This window comes from Rattus rattus, chromosome 2 (genome assembly GCF_011064425.1).
Source record: "Rattus rattus isolate New Zealand chromosome 2, Rrattus_CSIRO_v1, whole genome shotgun sequence".
Classification (NCBI taxonomy): Eukaryota; Metazoa; Chordata; class Mammalia; order Rodentia; family Muridae; genus Rattus; species Rattus rattus.
In genome coordinates this window covers 45,495,475-45,514,672 of record NC_046155.1, presented here as the reverse complement: position 1 = coordinate 45,514,672, position 19,198 = coordinate 45,495,475, and the positions used below count along the sequence as shown (strand labels likewise).

At 53.2% G+C, this 19,198-nt stretch overlaps 1 protein-coding gene across 3 annotated transcripts; it reads left to right on the top strand.

Annotated features, from left to right (window-relative positions):
- The first annotated feature begins 766 nt into the window (after nucleotides 1–766).
- Ldb1 (LIM domain binding 1) lies at nucleotides 767–13,953 on the top strand. 3 transcript variants are annotated; one of them, XM_032892089.1, is made up of 11 exons: nucleotides 767–1,413; nucleotides 10,093–10,195; nucleotides 10,322–10,366; nucleotides 10,482–10,557; nucleotides 10,660–10,762; nucleotides 10,889–11,061; nucleotides 11,547–11,669; nucleotides 11,849–11,932; nucleotides 12,030–12,153; nucleotides 12,354–12,496; nucleotides 13,194–13,953. In XM_032892089.1, exons 1-11 carry the CDS (start codon nucleotides 1,389–1,391, stop codon nucleotides 13,422–13,424), a joined length of 1,230 nt encoding a protein of 409 aa, XP_032747980.1. In that variant the 5' UTR covers nucleotides 767–1,388; the 3' UTR covers nucleotides 13,425–13,953. The 3 variants fall into 3 exon arrangements, with proteins under 3 accessions (XP_032747980.1, XP_032747979.1, XP_032747981.1); XM_032892088.1 differs by having other exon boundaries at nucleotides 12,354–12,502; XM_032892090.1 differs by lacking the exon at nucleotides 767–1,413 and adding an exon at nucleotides 6,625–7,185 and having other exon boundaries at nucleotides 12,354–12,502.
- Nucleotides 13,954–19,198: the final 5,245 nt, after the last annotated feature.

Genomic DNA, 19,198 nt, shown 5'->3' with positions numbered 1-19,198 from the left:
GAGTTCTTCTTCCCCTCTAAGGGTTGGGTTGAGGAGTCCTTGAGGACTGCCTGAAGGTTGGGAGGGTTCTCCCTTTGGAAGAGTGTTTCTTACACAGACTGTCCAGGATGCCCCACCCCCAGCCCGCGCGGTGGCCTCTGTCCCTATGGGTAGGGGGCACTAAAGGAGTAGGCTTCCTGTTCTCCACTTCCAAAACCCTCAACAGAGAGCTGCTTCCAGGGGGCGGAGGATGGGGGTGGGTGGGTAGAAGGTTCCAGGGCTGGAAGGAGAAAGTGGGGGAAGGGAAGTGTCTTAACTGGTGCGTCAGAGCTGCAAGAGGAAAGGATGGCCTTCCCAGTCCCCCCCCCCCCAACCTCCAGCCTAATGGTCATACCATAGCCCTGTGTCCCCTTGCAAAATGCAGACCTCAGGCCCTTAGGCAGGGGAGGGCGGGGTCCCTACTTAATTAACCCTTTTAGCTCTAGTCCCAACTGGTTTAGCAGGCATGGTCTGGTTAATTTAGAAAGGGATGAGTCTAGGGGTTGCTCTGAGAATTAGGATAGTGCTCCTTTTCCCACCCAGCTTTGGGTAAAGCGTGTCACACAGGGCCTGTAGAATACGGCTAGGGTCTCAGCGAAGAGCACAGGCAGGGGTCAGAGCCCCATCCCTCCCGGGGGTGGAGAGAGGGTACACCTCACTGCCCACCCAGGCTCCGCCTCCCCCAATCCCCGCTCCCGCTCCCGCTCAGCCACGCTCCCAACCCCGCGCACCCGGAGGACGGACGCCGAGCGTGAGGCTTCGCCTCCTCCCGCTCCCAAGCGCCCGCCCTCACCGGGGTCTCTGCCTCCGTCTCGTTTTTTAAGAGCTGCGTCACATGCATGCCGTTCCCGGGAGCGCTCCCTGCCCCTCGCCGCGCAGCGCACGCACGTCGTCGCTCGAGGCGCGCTCGCCCGGGTCACTTTGACACGGCTCTCCCCTCCCACTACCAGGACAATTAGCATATTAATAAAGCCCGGCCCAGCTCGACTCTGGCCGGAGAGCCGGCGCCTGCGAGAGGGAGAGGACGCGCGAACGGGAGCGAGCGCGAGGGCGGCGGCGGGGAGGGCGGCGGGAGCGCACAGACACGCACACGCACACGCGCACACACGGACACACACTCCGGGGACGCACACCCGCGCGTACACACGCAGAGGCAGCTCGCCTTCCTGCCTGGCTTCCTTCCTGTCTGCTCCGCGCCTGACAGGCCCCTCGCTGCAGGCAGGGGCGGCCCGCACCGGGCAAAGGCCGGGCCGGGCCGGCGGCGCGGGCAACGGGGGCCGCGGGCGGCGGCAGCGGCTCATGCCCAGCCTGTCCCTGCGAGGGGCGGGCATCGTGACTCGGCTGGGCCCCCAGCAGCGGGCGATGTGAAGATGTCAGTGGGCTGTGCCTGTCCTGGTGAGTGGGTCTCAAGGCCGCTTGGCCCCTCTCTCCCTCTGGGCCCCTTTACCCCTGGTTTGGCGATAATTTGTATGTGGGGGGCGTCGAAGGCATGGTGGGGGTCGGGGACAGTATGGAGTTAGTGGGGCCTCGGTCGGGGGCGGGTTTTCTGCTCTGTATAAATGCGCAGCTGCCCAGCGGCACGGGAAGGGGGTGCTAAGGATGGCTTGTATTTTTTTTTTTGAGGGGGGGAGGCTAACTGGGGAGGGATGGGGGGACTGAAATTCCCAGAATTCCAGGGTGTTAGCCAATCAGAAGTGACTTTGGACTTTTGACCCCCCCCTCGGGTCATCGTAGAGTTCTGATTGGTTGATTTGGGTCCCCCCCTTTTCCTGCTGCTTATTGCCTCTTACATATTTTGTGACATCCACCCCCCCTCGGGCTGTTTCTTAGGATGCTGTTTGGGGGAGGAGTTGATTGGACCCCATTTTACCCCCCTTTAACTTTTCCTGTCTGTTGCCAGGGAAGGTTGGCCCTCCTGAGGGACAGAAAGCACTCCTAGGGGGTGTCAGATAATTGGGCCCTTGGGTCTGCTAGCTCTGTCTTCGTGGGAGGGGGAATGTAGCAGTTCCAGGTAGGCCATGAAGTTAAGAGTGGTTTGCAAATTTGAGTTGGGGGAGCAATGCTTGACCCCCCCAAAGTGAACACTTGAGGACCCAAATTCAAATCCCAACGTTCCCTAACAGGTATCAGATCTTGCCAGGGAACACCTGTGTCTGAGAGTGTCTGAGATTTTTCTCGCAGGGTCGGGGTGTGGGCTCTACAAGTGCTTAGAGGAAAAAGTTGAACCCTGTGATGGGAGAGGTAGTCTAAAGAGAATACCAGAATATAGTCTGCCCCCTTCCTTATAACTCTTGTGTCTTCAAACTGGCCTGCCTTCCAGGATGGAGGCAGCTATCTCTAGTAAAGTAATACAGTGGTCTGTATGTCCTGAATTCTGCGAAGCCTGTACTTCAGAACTAGGACCCTCCAGCCCCCCAATACTCACACAAACACCATCCCCCAAGGGAAGCTGCCAGTGCAGAATCTTCCTTGGAAATCATGTGACCCTGGCCAAATTGGACTGGGTTGGGCCGACACTTAAAGTGACTGCTGAAGCTACATTTTTGGGGCCTAGGGCCTAGGAGAAGGGATAGAAACCCTGTGGAGCATCTGGGTGTTGGGACCCCCGGCTCCTGCTACAGAGGGTGGGAAGGAGGAGGAGGAGAGAGAAGAGCTCGCTCGATCGCAAGCTGGAATCTCCCTAGCCTCATATCCTTCCCACCAGTTTGGGGTGTGTGTGTGTGTGTGTGTGTGTGTGTGTGTGTGTGTGTGTGTGTGTGGTGCGTGTTTTCTCTTCTGCAATTGGCCAATGTTAGACAAGATAGTTCATGCTCTTGGCCCACCAGTGGGTCTTCTCCCTACAATATCATGTAAGAGAACCCAAAGTAAGGCAAAGCTTTAAACAAGCTAGTGGGCTGAAACTTAACCCCCAAGACAGGGCTTCTCTATGTAACAGTTCTGTCTGTCCTGGAACTCACTCTATAGATTAGGAACCGCCGGGCTCAAACTCAGAGATCCACCTGCCTCAGCCTCCTGAGTGCTGGGACTAAAGGCCAAGTGTCACCGCCACCGCCTGACTGAAACTTAATTTTTTTATTCTTGGGGGTTTTATATGGAGAAGTTGTCAGGCTGGGGGAAGATGGGAGATTGGTCCTGGAATTAGGGCAAAGTACCTGCATGCATCAGTGGGAGGAGACTGGTTCCTCATGGAGACAGGTAGAGGACCCATGCCCAGGGGTGTGTATGTGCAACTTCAGTCACTGTTCCAAAACTCACATTGTTTTTGTAGTATGGTAGCTTGCCAGAGAGAGAGAGAGAGAGAGAGAGAGAGAGAGAGAGAGAGAGAGAGAGAGAGAGAAAGGGGGGGGAGCGTGAGCTCGCACACGCATGCACAGGATAGCTGAGAGCATCTTTTTCTTGATAATGAAGTCTGATAGACTGATGTGTCTTGGTGAATGGATAGACATTAGACTTCAAGAGGAGACCACGTGGGAAAGGGCTTTAAGTGAAGCCTGTCTGTGGAGAATGGTAGGAGTTGGGGTAAGGAGGGGAAGCGACAGCCTTGCATATATGGGTAAGAGCACATGCTTCATTCAACCAAGGGCATTCTAGCAGCATATAGCAGTTTAGGTCTGAGGACCAGCAGCACTCTGAGCAGTCCTGGGGCCTAGGCACTCTGGCAGTCTGCCTGCCTGAGTCTCTCCTTTGTGCTCTGCTGTCTCTGGGCTCCTCCTCCTCCCCCAGCCTGACAGACAGCACATGCCCCACACATGTGACTGAGGGAAGCCAGAGCACACACAGCCACACAAATGCACACGCAGAAACACCACAGGATATACATGTACACACCCCTCCAGCCCCCTTGGTGCTCCTCGGGTGAAGATCAACATCTCGAGGCTAAATGACTAGAAACAGGAACAAGCCTTGCGAAGGAGCATCTCCCTGGGCAGGATGCTGAGGGGCTAAGGCCTGTCTAGGGCAGCATGTAGCTCAGAAGGGTTAAGGCAGGGAGAAGTAGGGGGAGGGGAGGAGGCAGCAGTGGTGGCGGCTGGGAGCCAGGAGAGGAGGATGGCAGAGCGCCAGGCCAACGGGAGGCCGGGCACAGACAAAGGAAGGGGGGCAGGCACACTGGAGGCCTGGGTCAGGGGCCCGGGCAGGGGGCAGTGCTGGTACCTCATACTGTGGGCTGCTTTTCTTTGAGCCCCCACCTCTAGGAGTACTCCTAGGCCTCTCTCCCCTTTGTCATTCTTTGTTGCCCCCCCCCATTCAATTTTTAGGGCCTTCTGACATAGACTTAGTACCGTTGACTGGACCTTTTCTGCCCTGTGCACTGGGGGAACTGGGTCAGAGCAGGAGCAGACTTGCTACAGAAAAGGAACTGAGAGCCTTTTGAATGATAGGTCAGAGTCTTGATACATCTTGGTGCTTAAGGGTTCCTCTCACAGGGAGAGGGGAGGCCCCTTGTGGCTCCTGTCTGACTAGACAGGCAAGATGGGGGGTTCTGAGCTCTGGGCCTCCCCCATCCCTATGTGGACAGTCATTTGAATCCTGGAGGGGGCAGGGAATGGGACTAGGAATGGCTGCATGGCTCCAGGAAAGGGTTTATAACCAGTCCAGGTTTCCAACTTCAAGCCTTCCTGGCTCACTTGTTCTGTTGATGTTTGTGCATTTGATCTCCTGTGCACATGTCCCCGTGTATCTGTGTGTGTGTGCGTGCGCTCAGGTGATGGCTGCCGTCACACTTTGGGAAGTTTATTTGTGTTTTTGCTGAGGCTGTTTTTGAGTTCCTTGATTCTTCCTCTGCCTCTACCTCCTGCGTGTTGGCAATGCCCAGGTCCACATGCTCCATGTGTGTATGTGTTTATTTTAAGACACGGGCTCATTCTGTAGCCCTGTCTGGCCTGGGACTTGTTATTTAGACCAGGCTGGCCTTGAACTCACAGTGCTGTGATTAAAGGCTTGTGCCACCACATCCAAAAACACGTATTCATTTTGTAAAATGGTCTCTTCATATGGCTGAAGCTGGCCATGGGACTCCGTGTAGTCCAGGCTGTTCTGAAACTCATCGAAATCTTTCTACTCAGCTCCCCAAGTTCTGGGATTCCGGGTGTGTTCTACTCTGTCCAGATCAGTTTAGAAGGTACGAATGAATGACAGGCATTTTTGTTGTTGTTGTTGTTGGAGGAAGAGGAGGAGTGTTTCTTATTTCAGAATTGGGAATCTAAATTTTCAAGCTAAAAGGAATGTCTTGTATCCTGGTGGTAGGCTGTATATTGCAGGTTCTGGCTAAAATGGCATAGACCTCAGTGTTTGTGAAAGCTAGAGTATAGCATATGAGCAGGCTGTGATTGAGAACAGGTTCCAGGGAAGATAGGCTCTGGAGAATCTCTGCATAATAATTGATTAGGATATCCATGTGACAGCATGTTCCAGACTCAGCAAGTAATAAAACAGTCTCAGTGTGTAAGGTCGGGATACACGCATGGTCCTAGCACCTGTAAACATGGAGGCTGGGCTCTTAGCTAACTCCGCATTTGTCTACGTGCACATCCCTGGGCTATGGGTGTATGTAGGGTTTAAGGAGTGTGCATCAGATGCTGACTTATGTGACAGTTCGAACTGTAATTTATGTGTAGAGCATGTTTGCAGAGCCAGGTGCAATAGTATCATTTTCTTACTTCTGTGTGTATGCCACGAAAAACCCCGTCCATCCTTGTATTGATTGTTCCTGAATATAGTTGGGGAAGGAGGGTAGTAGGGGACGCACTCACACTGCAAAGGATGAACGTAGGTAGGGGGGCCTTCTGCAAGTTGCGTCTGTGTGTGTATGTGTTTCCTTTTTCTGTCTAAAGTAGTAGGGCCTGGACTTCCACAGAAGTTTCAGAAGTATCTCTTCCACTAGGAAGAGAGATGAAGCAAGTCCTATCGCACTAACCAAACAGCTTTATTAAGACCTGAGAAGGATTCTATAGTCCCTTTTGAGGGCCCTTCTGTAGATCCTTGGATAGGCAAGTTTGCCCTCCTTACTCTGACAACATCACTTTCCCTGGCATCCACGTGGCTTCAGGGGTGGTGTCCGGGAAGGGTGTTCCCTATAAAGAGGATCTAATCCAGGGCTTGGGGCTTGGTTGTGTTTGGGGCAGGGAAGCCTGGAGTGTCCAGTCTTTTTTCTAGTATTTACAAGCTGAACTCAAAAATGTGGTTCCGTCAAAAGTAAACCTCCAAGCTTCCCATCTAGCTACTCTTGGATTTCTCCAGAGGACCCCAGAGTAGCAGCTCGGCCCATTTTAACTTAAGGGATCTGTGGGAGGTTTGGCTGACTGGGTTAAGATACTAGGAGTCTGCAGAGGCTAGCACCTCCCTTCACCCCTGCATGTGGCTCTGGAGGGTACGTTTCGCTGCTGGTCTCCCCCGGCCTCCCCTCGGTCCAGGTCTCCCCTAGCCCGATCGCTTCCGTCCCCAGTCCCCCGTCTCAATCTCTTTTGTTTTTCTCAGCAGTCCCTCCTCGCTCCCTCCCTCCGCTCTTCCTCCTCGCTCGCGGGGAGGGGGCGGGGCCGGCGGGGCAGCTCCACCCTCCGCCCGCCCTGGGGCCTCCTTCGGAGAGAGGCTCGGAGAGCGAGCAGGGAGGAGAGGGAGGGAGGAGGGAGAGAAAGGGAGAAAGGAAGGAGCAGGCGGGCGCTGCGTGTGTCTGAGTGTGCCAGTGTGAGTGAGTGTGAGTGCCGGGCCCTGCCTCTCCCGCCTCCCCTGCAGAGGGGCCCGGTGGCCTAGGGAGGGCGGGCGGGCTGCTTGGAGGCAGAGGCAGCGAGAGGCGGCGGCGGGCAGAGCCGAGGAGGAGGAGGAGGAGAGAGGAAAGAGCCGAGCAGCCATTGTTGAGGGAAACCTTGCAAACAAAGAAGGCTCCGGACTCCCCGCGGCCCCCCGCCCCCCAGGCCGGCCCCCTGGCCCCCGGCCCCCGGCCCAGTGGCCATTGTAACTTTCCCCCCGGGCTGTGGACCCCGCGGGGCGGGCGGAGGCTGTGCATGCGAGTCTTTGTGCGGCCTGCGGAGTGGAGCTCTCAGCCAGACCGGCCTGTCCCACTCGGGACATGAGCTGCTGAAGTTGGCTCCACCTTAGTCCTCACCCTTGCCAGGGTCCCTGAGGACTTCCAGGCGCTCCCCGCACCTCCCCTGACCCCCTCAGTTCTCCCAGGTAAGTCTGGACACCTTAAAAGCTTGTTGGGGTGGGCAAAAGGCCCTCTCTGTCTAGCCCAGGCCTGGTATGTTGGCAAAGGGAGAAGTGCCTCAGCTCTTAGCGTGGGGGCTACAAACCTGCTGACCTCTGGTTAGCCCCGAAAGGGAGTAGGCCTGCCTTCGGGTCAGTCTGGTTACCATGGAAATGCCCAACCGGAGGTACCTTCTCAGCCCAGGATGCTGCTTCCAACCTGAGCAAACTTTGCTAGTTCTGAGCTCTTTTCAATCCCTTCCTAAAGGCTTCCAGATTGTTGAGGGGCAGGTGTTGACCTAGGGCTGGAAAACACATCTCCTTCACTCCTACCCCCACTTTGGTCCCTGTATTCCTCCCACTGTGGACAGGCAGCAACAGGGACAGATGGTCAGGGTGATGTCCCTCCCCCCTTCTCACTCCCAGCCCCTTGGGCTGGAGCTACCGAGAGTTGCTATGGCTCTTGGAGAGATGTGGAGTTTGCGCCCATTCACTTGAGGTGTAAATAGAGGCTCCAGAGTTTGGGCTCTAGCTCCCCAGAACTTTTAACCTAAACCCCAACAGCGCCTGTGAGGAATTCTGCTCTTCTTCTCAAGTTCTTGAGCTGATGTTTTACTTCAGGAGACCCAGAAATGCAGGGCAGAGGTACTTAGGACAAGAAGAGATGAGGGCCACTTCTGAGGAAGCAGACTCTTGGGTTCGAAACATAGGCTCGGCCCTCGGTGGGCTACATAAGTTCCCACTTTCTGTTGAATGGAGAGTCTTGGAGGCTGAGTAGAGACTGAATGGCTTTCCTGAAACACAGGTTTAGTCCAGGACTAGCCTGTAAAAACAGTGTGGGAGTGCTTAAGAGCATGGGGACGCGGCCCTGTGTGAGATCCTGTGTAAGAGGAGGGCTTTTTGTGGGCGCCCTGATACTGCCCGGGGCTGCTGGGTTCCAGCCCTTGGTAGGCGTGTTGGGGCGAGCTGGGCGAGCCGAAGGTGGAAGCCTGCTGGGCAGGATGAGGCACACGCGTGTGCAGGTACATACAAGCTCTGGCTCTTGGCACCTTTCGAGACGGTAGTCTGGGCCCCTCTGGGACCCCCCCCCCCCCGCCCACGTTGTAATATGGGGCCCCTGGAGAGAAAATTAAATGACACATGTTGGCACAGGGTCTTCCTTTGTCTCTTCCCCCCCAGGAGGAAAATAGATTTTATGTTTAAATTAGGGGACAGGGCTCAGATGCAGCCAACACAGGTAACCTTCAAAGTACAATCAAGTTTTAGGGGATATAAAGTGAAAAAACGGTCAGAACATTGGAGTCTGTGCCTCGGTTTCCCCCTTCTCTGGTGAGGTGGGGAAGAGTAGGGTTGCCTGGGTAACTGGCTCCTATCCAAGTATGAATTTAACTGTGGCAGTCAGAAACTAGTATGCCAGGAAGTGTATATGCCACTTCACAGAGTGGAGGAGGGGCACCCCCACCCCCCCACCTCTGCACATGCCCATGTACACCACAGAGACCTCCTAGTTGCGTTTGCCTCCTAGACTGAGCTGCTGGAACCTAGGTCCTTTCCTCGGCTTCTCTGTTCCCTTTGTAAGTAGAATGCTATCTTAGCAGAGGCTCAGCTACTTCCTTCCCACCTCAGGTCTCCAGAAAAAGCGTTAGACTTTGAGTTTCTGGTCTGGAAAAATACTTGACCCCAGTATAGGTGTGGGCATGGGGGCTGGGCTGATAAGGGAGTGGCTGTTGGTGGGGAGGCTGAAAGCTCAACTGTTTATCTGGTGGGCCCCACCCAACAGGCACACCAGCCCCCTTATCTTTCTATCCCTTGTCCTCCTGAGACCCTGCAGGGCCCAGGAAGAACGAAGAATCCCTAAATCCCTCTGCCCCCACCTTGGTCACTTGAACACACGATAAAAGGAGATCAGAGGTTAGGAACTAGAGTATCTAGGCTCCAGTCCTAGCTTTGCTGGTTACTGGTGGTATGTTCTTGGCTAGTTCCTTTGGAGCCCTCAGTTGACATATCTTGAAAATGGGTATCTTAGAAATGGTAATATTATTGTCAGTCCCCGCCGCCTCATAAAATTATGAGAATTGAATGAAGTTCTACAGATTAAAAAAGGAAGTTTGTCGGGATTTTAATGTATCATTGGTCTTTTTTCTGTGTCATGGCCACTGAGACCTGCATGTCCAGCCAAGGCAACAGGATCTTGAGTGTGAACTGGAAGAAGGGCTGAGTACTCCCTCCCAGCTTGCTTGCTCTTTCTTTCTTTCTTCTTCTTCTTCTTTTTTTTTTTTTTTTTTTAAGATTTATTTATTTATTATATGTAAGTACACTGTAGCTGTCCTCAGACACACCAGAAGAGGGCATCAGATCCCATTACAGATGGTTGTGAGCCACCATGTGGTTGCTGGGAATTGAACTCAGGACCTCTGGAAGAGCAGTCAGAGCTCTTAACCACTGAGCCACCTCTCCAGTCCGCTCCTTCCTTTCTTTAAAGTTTTGTTTTATGTTTAATTATGGGGAGAGGGGTATTGGAGTATGTGCAAACAAGTGCAGGCACCCACAGAGGCCAGAAGAGAGTGTCATGTCCCTGGGAGCTGGAGTGACAGTAGGTTGTAAGTAGCCTGAATGGCTGGGAACCAGATTGAGGTCCTCAGCGGAGTGAACGGTTCATGCTCTTACTCCTGGGCCAGGTCTCCAGCCCCACTCCCAGTTTCTTAGTTAAATAAGAAGGGAGCTAGATTTTGAAGGGGTGAGAGGTGATCTTTAGGATAGTCCCCCTTCTCTAGTCTACCACCGTCTGGTAACCAGGGCAGAGACTCCAAGAGACCAGCCCTTCCTATACAGTCTAGCAGGCTTCCAGGGAAGCTCCAAAGAAGCTCAGGGGATCTGTGCCATTCTCTCTATCAGGTTGTTCCTCAAAGTCATTCAAGCTGTACTCCCCGAAGGAGCCCCCGAACGGCAACGCCTTCCCTCCCTTCCATCCCGGCACCATGCTGGATCGGGATGTGGGGTGAGTTCTTTCCTTCTTCCTAGTCCTCATTAGACAGTAAACCTCCTGAAAGGGGACTGGGACGTCCCCGCCTGCTCCATTAGTTCCCCTTCCAGCACGATTCTCACAGTCTCTTCCTTTACACAGCCCAACTCCCATGTACCCACCTACATACCTGGAGCCTGGGATAGGGTAAGTGGAGTACAGCCAGTAAGGAAGCCTTTCCTTTGCATGCGTGTGTGCAGAAAGGGGGTGAATAGGACGGCTCTGCCACTGACCTCCCTTCCTCCCTTCCTCCCTTCCGCAGGAGGCACACGCCATATGGTAACCAGACAGACTATAGAATATTTGAACTTAACAAACGACTACAGAACTGGACAGAGGTATGGCGAAGGAAACCGATTTGGGGGCGGGGGTGTGTGTGTCCAGATGAGCATCCCTGTGGGATGTTTTATCACACACATGCTCACCTCTGGGTTCTTCAGGAGTGTGACAATCTCTGGTGGGACGCTTTCACGACCGAGTTCTTCGAGGATGATGCTATGCTGACCATCACTTTCTGCCTGGAGGATGGACCAAAGAGATATAGTGAGTGCCCTCTGTGAGAAGGAGTGTTAGCTTTCTCCACAGTCTGCAAGTCTGGAAGGGTTAGGAGGTCTGTCTTGGTCCTTTTTTAAGCATCTCTGTCCTGAAGGATGTGTCCTGTCTCTCTAGCCATTGGCCGGACCCTGATACCACGCTACTTCCGAAGCATTTTCGAGGGGGGGGCTACGGAGCTGTATTACGTACTTAAGCACCCCAAGGAGGCATTCCACAGCAACTTCGTGTCCCTTGACTGTGACCAGGGCAGCATGGTGACCCAGCATGGCAAACCCATGTTTACCCAGGTCAGCAAACCGACAGGATATGGAACCCACCCCCGGGCACCTGGATTTGATTTCCTCTTTCCCATCGTGTGCTCCAGCTGTTCCCCCGAGGAGGCATAACATGAAGGGAAGCAGCCAGATGAGAAGAGAAGGGAGGGCAGGCAGCAGATACTTGTTTGGTTTATTTACCTCAGTTCCCCGGGCCCCCGAGGTATACGGTGAACGAGAGCCTGCTCTCATAGAGCTTCTAGCAGATGGGGTTTTCTCTGGCTACTTGGGAAAAGGACGAGGATCTGTTAAGCTTTCCTACTGTGGTGTGTGAGTGGGTAAAGGCCAGGTATGACAGGTTTCTGGGGAGGGGCATGCTGCAGCAGTTACACACCTAGATACTCGCACAGGTAGCGGAAGTGTATGCAGGGGAGAGCTGTGAGCCGAGGGAGAGCTATTAGAGGCACGTTTTTGTGTGTGTGGCTAAGGGGGCAGGGGTATGACAAACCTATCCCCAGGTGTGTGTGGAAGGCCGGTTGTACCTGGAGTTCATGTTTGACGACATGATGCGGATAAAGACATGGCACTTCAGTATCCGGCAGCACAGAGAGCTCATCCCCAGGAGTATCCTGGCCATGCACGTGAGTTGTGGGCAGGACCTAAGATAAGGGGGAGGCTAGCAGCAGCAGGGTTGAGTGGCTGTGCTATTTCCTGAACTTAAAATAGAGGGGAGAGATGGGTTTAATACTTACTAGCCCCTTTCTCTTACTATGTCACGTGCTCAGGTGACCAGATGCCAGTTTTCTGTCCCCTCCTCTAGGCCCAGGACCCCCAGATGTTGGATCAGCTCTCCAAAAACATTACCCGGTGTGGGTTGTCCAATTCCACTCTCAACTACCTCCGAGTAAGCCTCTGACCACTTCGGTTTTGTCCCAGCCTCTCTTATTTGAGCTCCAGGACTCTCCCCTCACAGTCTAATTCACCTTCTGGTCTACCCCCAGCTCTGTGTGATACTGGAGCCCATGCAGGAACTCATGTCCCGTCACAAGACCTACAGCCTCAGCCCCCGAGACTGCCTCAAGACCTGCCTTTTCCAGAAGTGGCAGCGGATGGTAGCACCTCCCGGTGAGTGCCTTGCCCCCGCCCTCAGCAGGCTGTTGACAGGACACCTGAGGCTGTAACCCTTATCTCCTCCTGACATGAAGTTCCCTCCTTTTACTCCTGGGACTACAAGACTGAGAACAGGGTAAAGGCTTCTGAGGCGTGGGAATGGAGAAGAGGGGTCCAGGACCCTCTCCCACCTGAGTCTTCTTTCTCCGGCACAGCGGAGCCTGCGCGACAGCAGCCCAGCAAACGGAGGAAACGGAAGATGTCAGGGGGTAGCACCATGAGCTCGGGGGGCGGCAACACCAACAACAGCAACAGCAAGAAGAAGAGCCCAGCCAGCACCTTCGCTCTCTCCAGCCAGGTACCTGTAAGCATCTCGGCTTTCTTCTCTTCTGGGCTGCCCCACTGCTCACCCCTGACCCCAGTCTGAGCCTGAGCCCACTCACAGACATAGAAGCAAAGTCAGTTTTCCCCATGTACTCTAGAGCCAGCATGACTTGACCCTTCCACTCAGGAGAGAAGCTTTGCCAGACACATACATGCATGGCCGGGATCACACAGTCTCAGCCGTAGGTACACAGAGCATGGGACAGCAGAGTCCGCTGTGAGAACATAAGACGTTCAGAGCAGATTCTGTGTGGCAGGTACATAGATACCATCAGGACGCACTCACTGGTGGAAGGATCTGCAGAGTTGGATGTTGCATGTGTAGAATACATACATGCACATTAGTGCACATAACACAGTCACCTCCCTCAGTTTTGGTCTGCTCACTCCTACATCATATGGACAGAAGTCGAAGGGTCCCTAAAATCCAAAGGAGATGGAGTAGGGAGCTAGTGGAGTAAAAGTGTGTTTCTTCCCAGAATTCGGTGGGTAGGGGCTAAAGGCTGTGATGCTCTGGAGTCCTTTTGTGGGAAGGGATCCAGGAGTTGGGTATGAAGAGGGGTCGGGGTGTTGAGCTTCTAGGGAGGGTATGGGGGCTCTGGGGATATCTGCCGCCCTGGGTCGGGCGAGCCCCTGCCCCGATTATGTTTGGGGACCTCCGCCACTCTCAGGATGTGATGGTGGTGGGGGAGCCCACCCTGATGGGCGGGGAGTTCGGGGACGAGGACGAGAGGCTCATCACTCGGCTGGAGAACACCCAGTTTGACGCGGCCAACGGCATTGACGACGAGGACAGCTTTAACAACTCCCCTGCACTGGGCGCCAACAGCCCCTGGAACAGCAAGCCTCCGTCCAGCCAAGAAAGCAAATCGGAGAACCCCACGTCACAGGCTTCCCAGTAAAGGCCCTACCACTGCCACCCAGGTCTCTGCCTGCTACCCCTCACAGCTCCAGGGAGCAGAAGCCAGAACGAAGAGACTGGGCGTCTGAAATGGGCAACCTCCATCTACCCACTTCAGGGAGGGACTGGACTCGCTGGGGGCAGGTGCCAAGATTTGCCCCCGAGTTGCCCTGGGCTGGGCCTGGCCCCTGCAGAGCCTTTTGGGGGAAGGGGGTACTCATGTGGATGCCTATGTGGACCCTGGGCTTCTGAGAAATGTCCTGACCCTCCTCTCCCCAGGGCATTTGTCCCCATTCGTACCCCAGGTTCTGGGTACCCCATCTTCCTGATTTATCCCTTTGAGCCTGGGGTTTATACCCACAGCCCTTAGGGGCTAAATGTTGGGGCCTTGGTTGAATGCCCTTTCCCCTAGGCGGCTGTCAACAGAGGGTAAAATTCTGGGCTCCTCCCTTTTGCCACTTACCCAGCTCCAAGTTTTTAAAAAAAATAATATTATTAAAAATGTAAATTAAAAAAAATCACTCATGTTCCCTATTCCCCGTTGGAAATCCAGCCACCTCCCTTCTTCTGACAGATGGGGGGTCTAGGACCCAGGTGGCGGTGAGAGTCGAGCAGGGGAGTATGCATACCGTTTTATACAGTTTGAGCCTCTTCAGACCAAGGAGACACTTCGCTATCTCTTCTCTTTCCCCCACTCTGGGGTGATGAGCTTGGAGCAGCATGTCCGTCATTGGTTGGGGATGGGATCATTGGTGACCACATCTTTTGACAACCCCCTGTTGTCTGTCTCCCCAGCCTCCAGGGCTCTGGCCTGGCCTCCCATCTTGTGAGTCTCTCCAGCCCTACCCCTCCACAGTGTGTATTTTTACAGTCCTCTACTAGAACAGCTGTTTTGGATGGGTGGGGAGGTCCTCTCCCTCTGGGAGCACAGAGGGAAGGGAGCATTTGTCTGTCGCCGTGTTTTTTGTCTCAGTGTCAGGAATAGGTCTTTGTCCACTCTACTCCAGAACTCTCCTCTCCCAGCCCTTCAAACTGTGCATCCAGTCCTAACCTCTCTGACTGAGGGGAAGGAGCCGCTGAGGTCATCCTGCGTAAGCCCGTTAGGGAGGAAAGGGCCTCTGTCCTCCCCCACGCTGGAGCAGACATTCCTCTCCCCGTGTCCCCTCCTAGATGGAGGAGCAGCAGCCGTGTCCTCAGCTCCGGTCATAGTTGGAGCATGTGAGGCTTGGAGGGAGGAGAGGCCAAAAGCAGGGTTCTACGGCTCATGGTTCAACTGCCTCTTGCTGTGGGCAGTCCCAGGGTGTGCGGGTGCCTCTCTCCCCATTCTCCCTTTTGGATTATGGTGTCCCTTGGGCCCTACTACATCCACTTTTTCAAGGATGCTATCAGGAGCCAAAGTAAAGGGCGAGATGAAGTGGATGTCCCATCCCCACTGTAATGATTTTTTTCCCTCTATTTTTTTTACTTTTTTTTCTTTTTTTTTTTTTTTTTTTTTTTTTTTTTTTTCTTTTTGGCCATTTGAGTCATGTATGGAACCAATCAATAAAGAGACTTTTTTTGGTTTGAGAGTGTTCTGGGTAGTCATTGGTAAAGTTTGTAGGCATGGTAGCACTCAGAGGGGAGAGAATCTTTATGAGTTCAAAACCAGCCTGGTCTGTGTAGTGACTCCCAGGGCTACCCATACAAAATGCCTCAGTGGGAGGCAGGCTTTCTCAGGAATTCCTTCCTTCCTCCATTTCTCAGCGGAGCTGTCCTGAGTCTGCCTTTAACTCCAGGTTCCAGACTTTTTTCCTAGGAATCCCACCCTAGCCCCAATACCTTAGATGTGGTCTTTCCTCAGACACCCCCACTCCAACTGCTGCCCCTCACCTCTAGCTCTTAAGCAGGGCTCCTGAAAGCCCTGATTGAAGATGTGGGGAAGGGGACCTTGGAAGGAAATTGTGTTGCAGGACCTTGGGGCACTTAGAGACTGTAAGGCTCTTTGTTTTTTGGGAGACTCATAAGAAAGAAAACTCAACCCCTCAACTCAGATGAGGTCTAAACAAGCCTTCCCCCAACCCCCACACCCCGACCCGCATGGCCCCTGCTGAGGGATTACCAGAGAAGCAGAAAGGTTTGTCTCTGGCCAACTTTGGTTGTGGCCACCTAAGTTCCATAGGGAGAGATAGCACCTCTTAGCTACTAATTCCAAGGCCTACTTCCCTACACTGAAGAGACTCAAGATAAGGGAGACCCTGCTGTACGTTACAGCTTGAGGCCTCCATGATACCCAATGTTTTTATCCTGACTGGGGAGGCCTCCTTTTTTTTTTTTTTTTTTTTCTTTTTTTTTTCGAGCTGGGGACCAACCTAGGGCCTTGGGCTTTAGGCAAGCCTGACCACTGAGCTAAATCCCCAACCCCGCCTTGGACCTTTCTACAGTGTGCTTCTGCCTCAGCTTCTGATGTCAGAGGAAAGACGTGTCTGGCTCACATACTCGCAGCCCCCTCCACAGTTACCTGTCCTATTGCCAGCCTAGGTCCTCAAAACCCCAAGGACTATTTACACATGAACATGTACACACACACCCATACACACACAGAGGCTTGGCCTAGCCTGACAAGGACATTGGCCCCCGCTTGCTCATTAGAGTGCTAGGAAATACCTGCAGGTGTTTGGTCTACAGTGTGCTTTTGCCTGAGTGTGTGTCAATGTATTTATGCATATGACTCAAGCCGAGGGGGTCCTGGGTATATGTATAAATGTATGTAAGTAACATGTTAGTGGACGTGTGTATGTATGTTTATGTACGTGTGTTGGAAAATTCATTCAGCAAGTGTCAATGGAGGCCTCTTAGTTACCAGAACCAGTTCTGGGTGCAAGGGGTTTAGAGCTGAGAAGGCAAAAGAAGCATGAGGTACACGGAGGAGGCTCTTAAGTATATAATGAGTGAGGGTGTGTTGAAAATGAATGTGTGGTAGCAGTGAGGTTGTGTCGAGTTATTGGGTCCTGGGACACTAGTTTTGAGACTGAACTGAACATTGGCTCACTCCGTGTGCACTGTGTGTAGCAGTGAGAGAGAGTCAGGTGCAGGCCCAGCCCTGCCCTGCCCTGCCCTGCTCCGCTCTGGTGAAAAAGGGTGGGCCCAAGAGACAGGGGAACTCAGTATTTGAACTCAGGAAACAGTGGTCAGCAGTTTCCTCTGGAGCCCCAGATCTGGTTCCTCCCCATTATCCCCCAGCAGCCCCTGTGGGGAAGGCCCCTGGTAAAAGCAATTTCTGAGGTAAAGAAAGGGAGAGTCCGTCCAAGACTTTCATGCCCTGCAGATGCAGGTGAGACCCAGGCTCCAGCATGCTGCTGAATGAGGAACCTGTCTCAGTCTATTCCAGCTGCAACCCCAACCCCAACAACCCCAACCTCTGTCCTGGCCTGGATCCATCTAAGCTGAACTCTAATAATGCTTTCCCTCAGACCCCACCCAGCCCTGTGCAGCCTACAGCACCCTTAAGCTGGCTTCACTTCCAACTCCTTTTCAAAGAGAAGGCAGGAGAGGTGGCTCAGCAGTTAGAAACACTTTTTCAGAAGAGGATCAGAGTTAGCTCCCAGCACCTCCATGGTTCCTTGAAACCCCTATTGAAGTCGAGTTTCAAAGGTTCTGGCGCCCTCTTGTGGCTCCAAGAGCATCAGGCATGAATTCAGCGCACATAACGAGTGGGAGCAAATACCCACATTGATAAAATAAAAATAGATGTTTGAAGAAGAACTCTAGCCAGCCGGCACCCTCCAGTCTGATCACAAGGCCCTTTCCCCAAACAAGAAGCTGGCCTTTCCAGCCCTTCCTGTAGCTCTCTTTGACCTAGTCCAGTTTTATCTTGAAAATTGGGAGAAAGTGAGGGGTCAGTAGCTGTCGCTGGGAGGAGGAGGGAACGTTAGAAGACAAGAGCTCAGAGGTACTGTTGATGTTCTGGGTCAGGCTGAAGGGAAGGCAACCCAAACTGGGGCTTTGGACAGCACGCCGGGGGTGCTAACCTTACTTGTGTAGCAGACTCTCAAAAACCAAAGGGAGCCTCGAGTCGTCGCTCCTCTAGGTATAGGCCAGGTTTCAAAGGTGTTGCCTTTGATTTTGCTAGCCCTGGTGTCTACGAGCTCAGAATATCACAGTTGTCTCCTGACTCATCTATGTGGCTTGTCTTCCCAAGAAGCCCATCTCCACGGCTTCTCTACCCACTCCGGTGTCTTCGACGAAACCTACAAAAGGGTGGATTATACTTTGCGTTGCGAGCCTGGGAAGTATTACCAGTGTGAATGGAAGCTGGCGTCACACCTCCAGGTTTCTTCTCCAGCCTACAGAATGGGCTTTGGAAACATACGTATTGAATTGGAGATGGTCTCTCATGTCCTAGTACGGCCTGATATTATGAAGTTGTTGATAGCCTTGAACTTTGATCCTTTTGCCTTTACCAGCCAAATGCTGGGACAGCAAGAGTGCCCACGGATCCCGTTTATGCCATGCTGGGGGCTGAAGATGGAGCTTTCGGTGTGCCAAGCAAGCGCTGAGCTACGTCCCCTGACTCCCCACTGCCCTGTTTTTCTTAGCTAGGGTCTCCCTGTATACCCCTGACTGGCATAGAACTTAATGTATAAACCAGGCTGGCCTTGAACTTGTGATCCTCCTGCCTCTGGTCTCCAAGTACTATGAGTATAGACATGCACCACTATACCTGCTCACTTACTCATCTGTTGTGTTTGGGTGATGTATGTATGTATTTGCATGTCTGCGTCTGTGTGTGTAGTGCACGTGTTGTGCATGTATTTGGAGGTCAGAGGTTGACATCTACTCTGTTTCTCAGTTGTCTACTTTTTTTTTTCTATGTGTTTTGCTTTGCCTTTGTTGTTTTTGTTTGTTTGTTTGTTTGAGACAGGGCTTCTCTGTGTAGTCCTGGCTGTCTTGGAACTCACTCTGTGGACCAGGCTGGCTTCGAACTTACAGAGATCCACCTGTCTCTCTGCCACCCAAGTGCTGGGATTAAAGGCTGTCTCTGCCTGCTGAATACTGGGATTGAAGGCTTGTGCCACCACCACCCAGCTTGTGTTTTCTCTCTCCCTCTTCCCCTCCCACTCCCCCCAACCCTGAACTGAGAACTTAACTTAGGGCCCTTAACTGACCCCGAGCTTCACTGATGTGGCCAGGCTGTCAGTCCAGTGAATTCCAGGGATCCATTTGCTTCTGCCTGCCTGGCACTTGGAGTCCACCCTCACAGCTACACCCTGCTTTGTGTGCCGGTACTCAGGGTCGGAACGAAGGTGCTAGTGTTCACATGGCAAGTGCTTTAATGGCGTGAGAACTTACTTGAAAAATAGCTAAAGCCCAACACCACCCTCTTGAAATATGTGGCTGGTGGCTTAGTTACTTATTTGATCCCTGTGGCAGAATGTTGACAAAAGCGACTAAGGGAGAAAGGATTTATTTCAGCTCACAATTCAAGGTTATAGTCCCCCCAGCCAGGGGAAGTCAGAGGTTGGAACTCCAGAGAGCTGGCCATATTGTAGCAATGTGTGTGTCCTTCTCACCACTCACACAGTCCAGGATTCCAGTCAGGCAATGGCTGGGTCTTCACACCTCAGTGCCATCAAGACAACCCCCAACCGGTGTGCCAGAGGCCGGTCTCCTAGGTGATTATAACTTCTGTGCAGCTGACAATAAACACTGGGCATTACGGCTGGCCACGTGCCCGGTGCGTGTCCGGGACTCTCCCTGGTGGTGTGCTTGTTCAGGCTGTCGCCCTGTGTTCCCACA

Bases quoted from the DNA above. Each gene is read 5' to 3' on its own strand.
- Ldb1 (XM_032892088.1), top strand. From the start codon at position 1,389: ATGTCAGTGGGCTGTGCCTGTCCTG. The intron at 10,558-10,659 runs GTATGGCGAAGG...TGGGTTCTTCAG, and splicing joins GACTACAGAACTGGACAGAG to GAGTGTGACAATCTCTGGTG. The intron at 10,763-10,888 runs GTGAGTGCCCTC...CTGTCTCTCTAG, and splicing joins GGATGGACCAAAGAGATATA to CCATTGGCCGGACCCTGATA.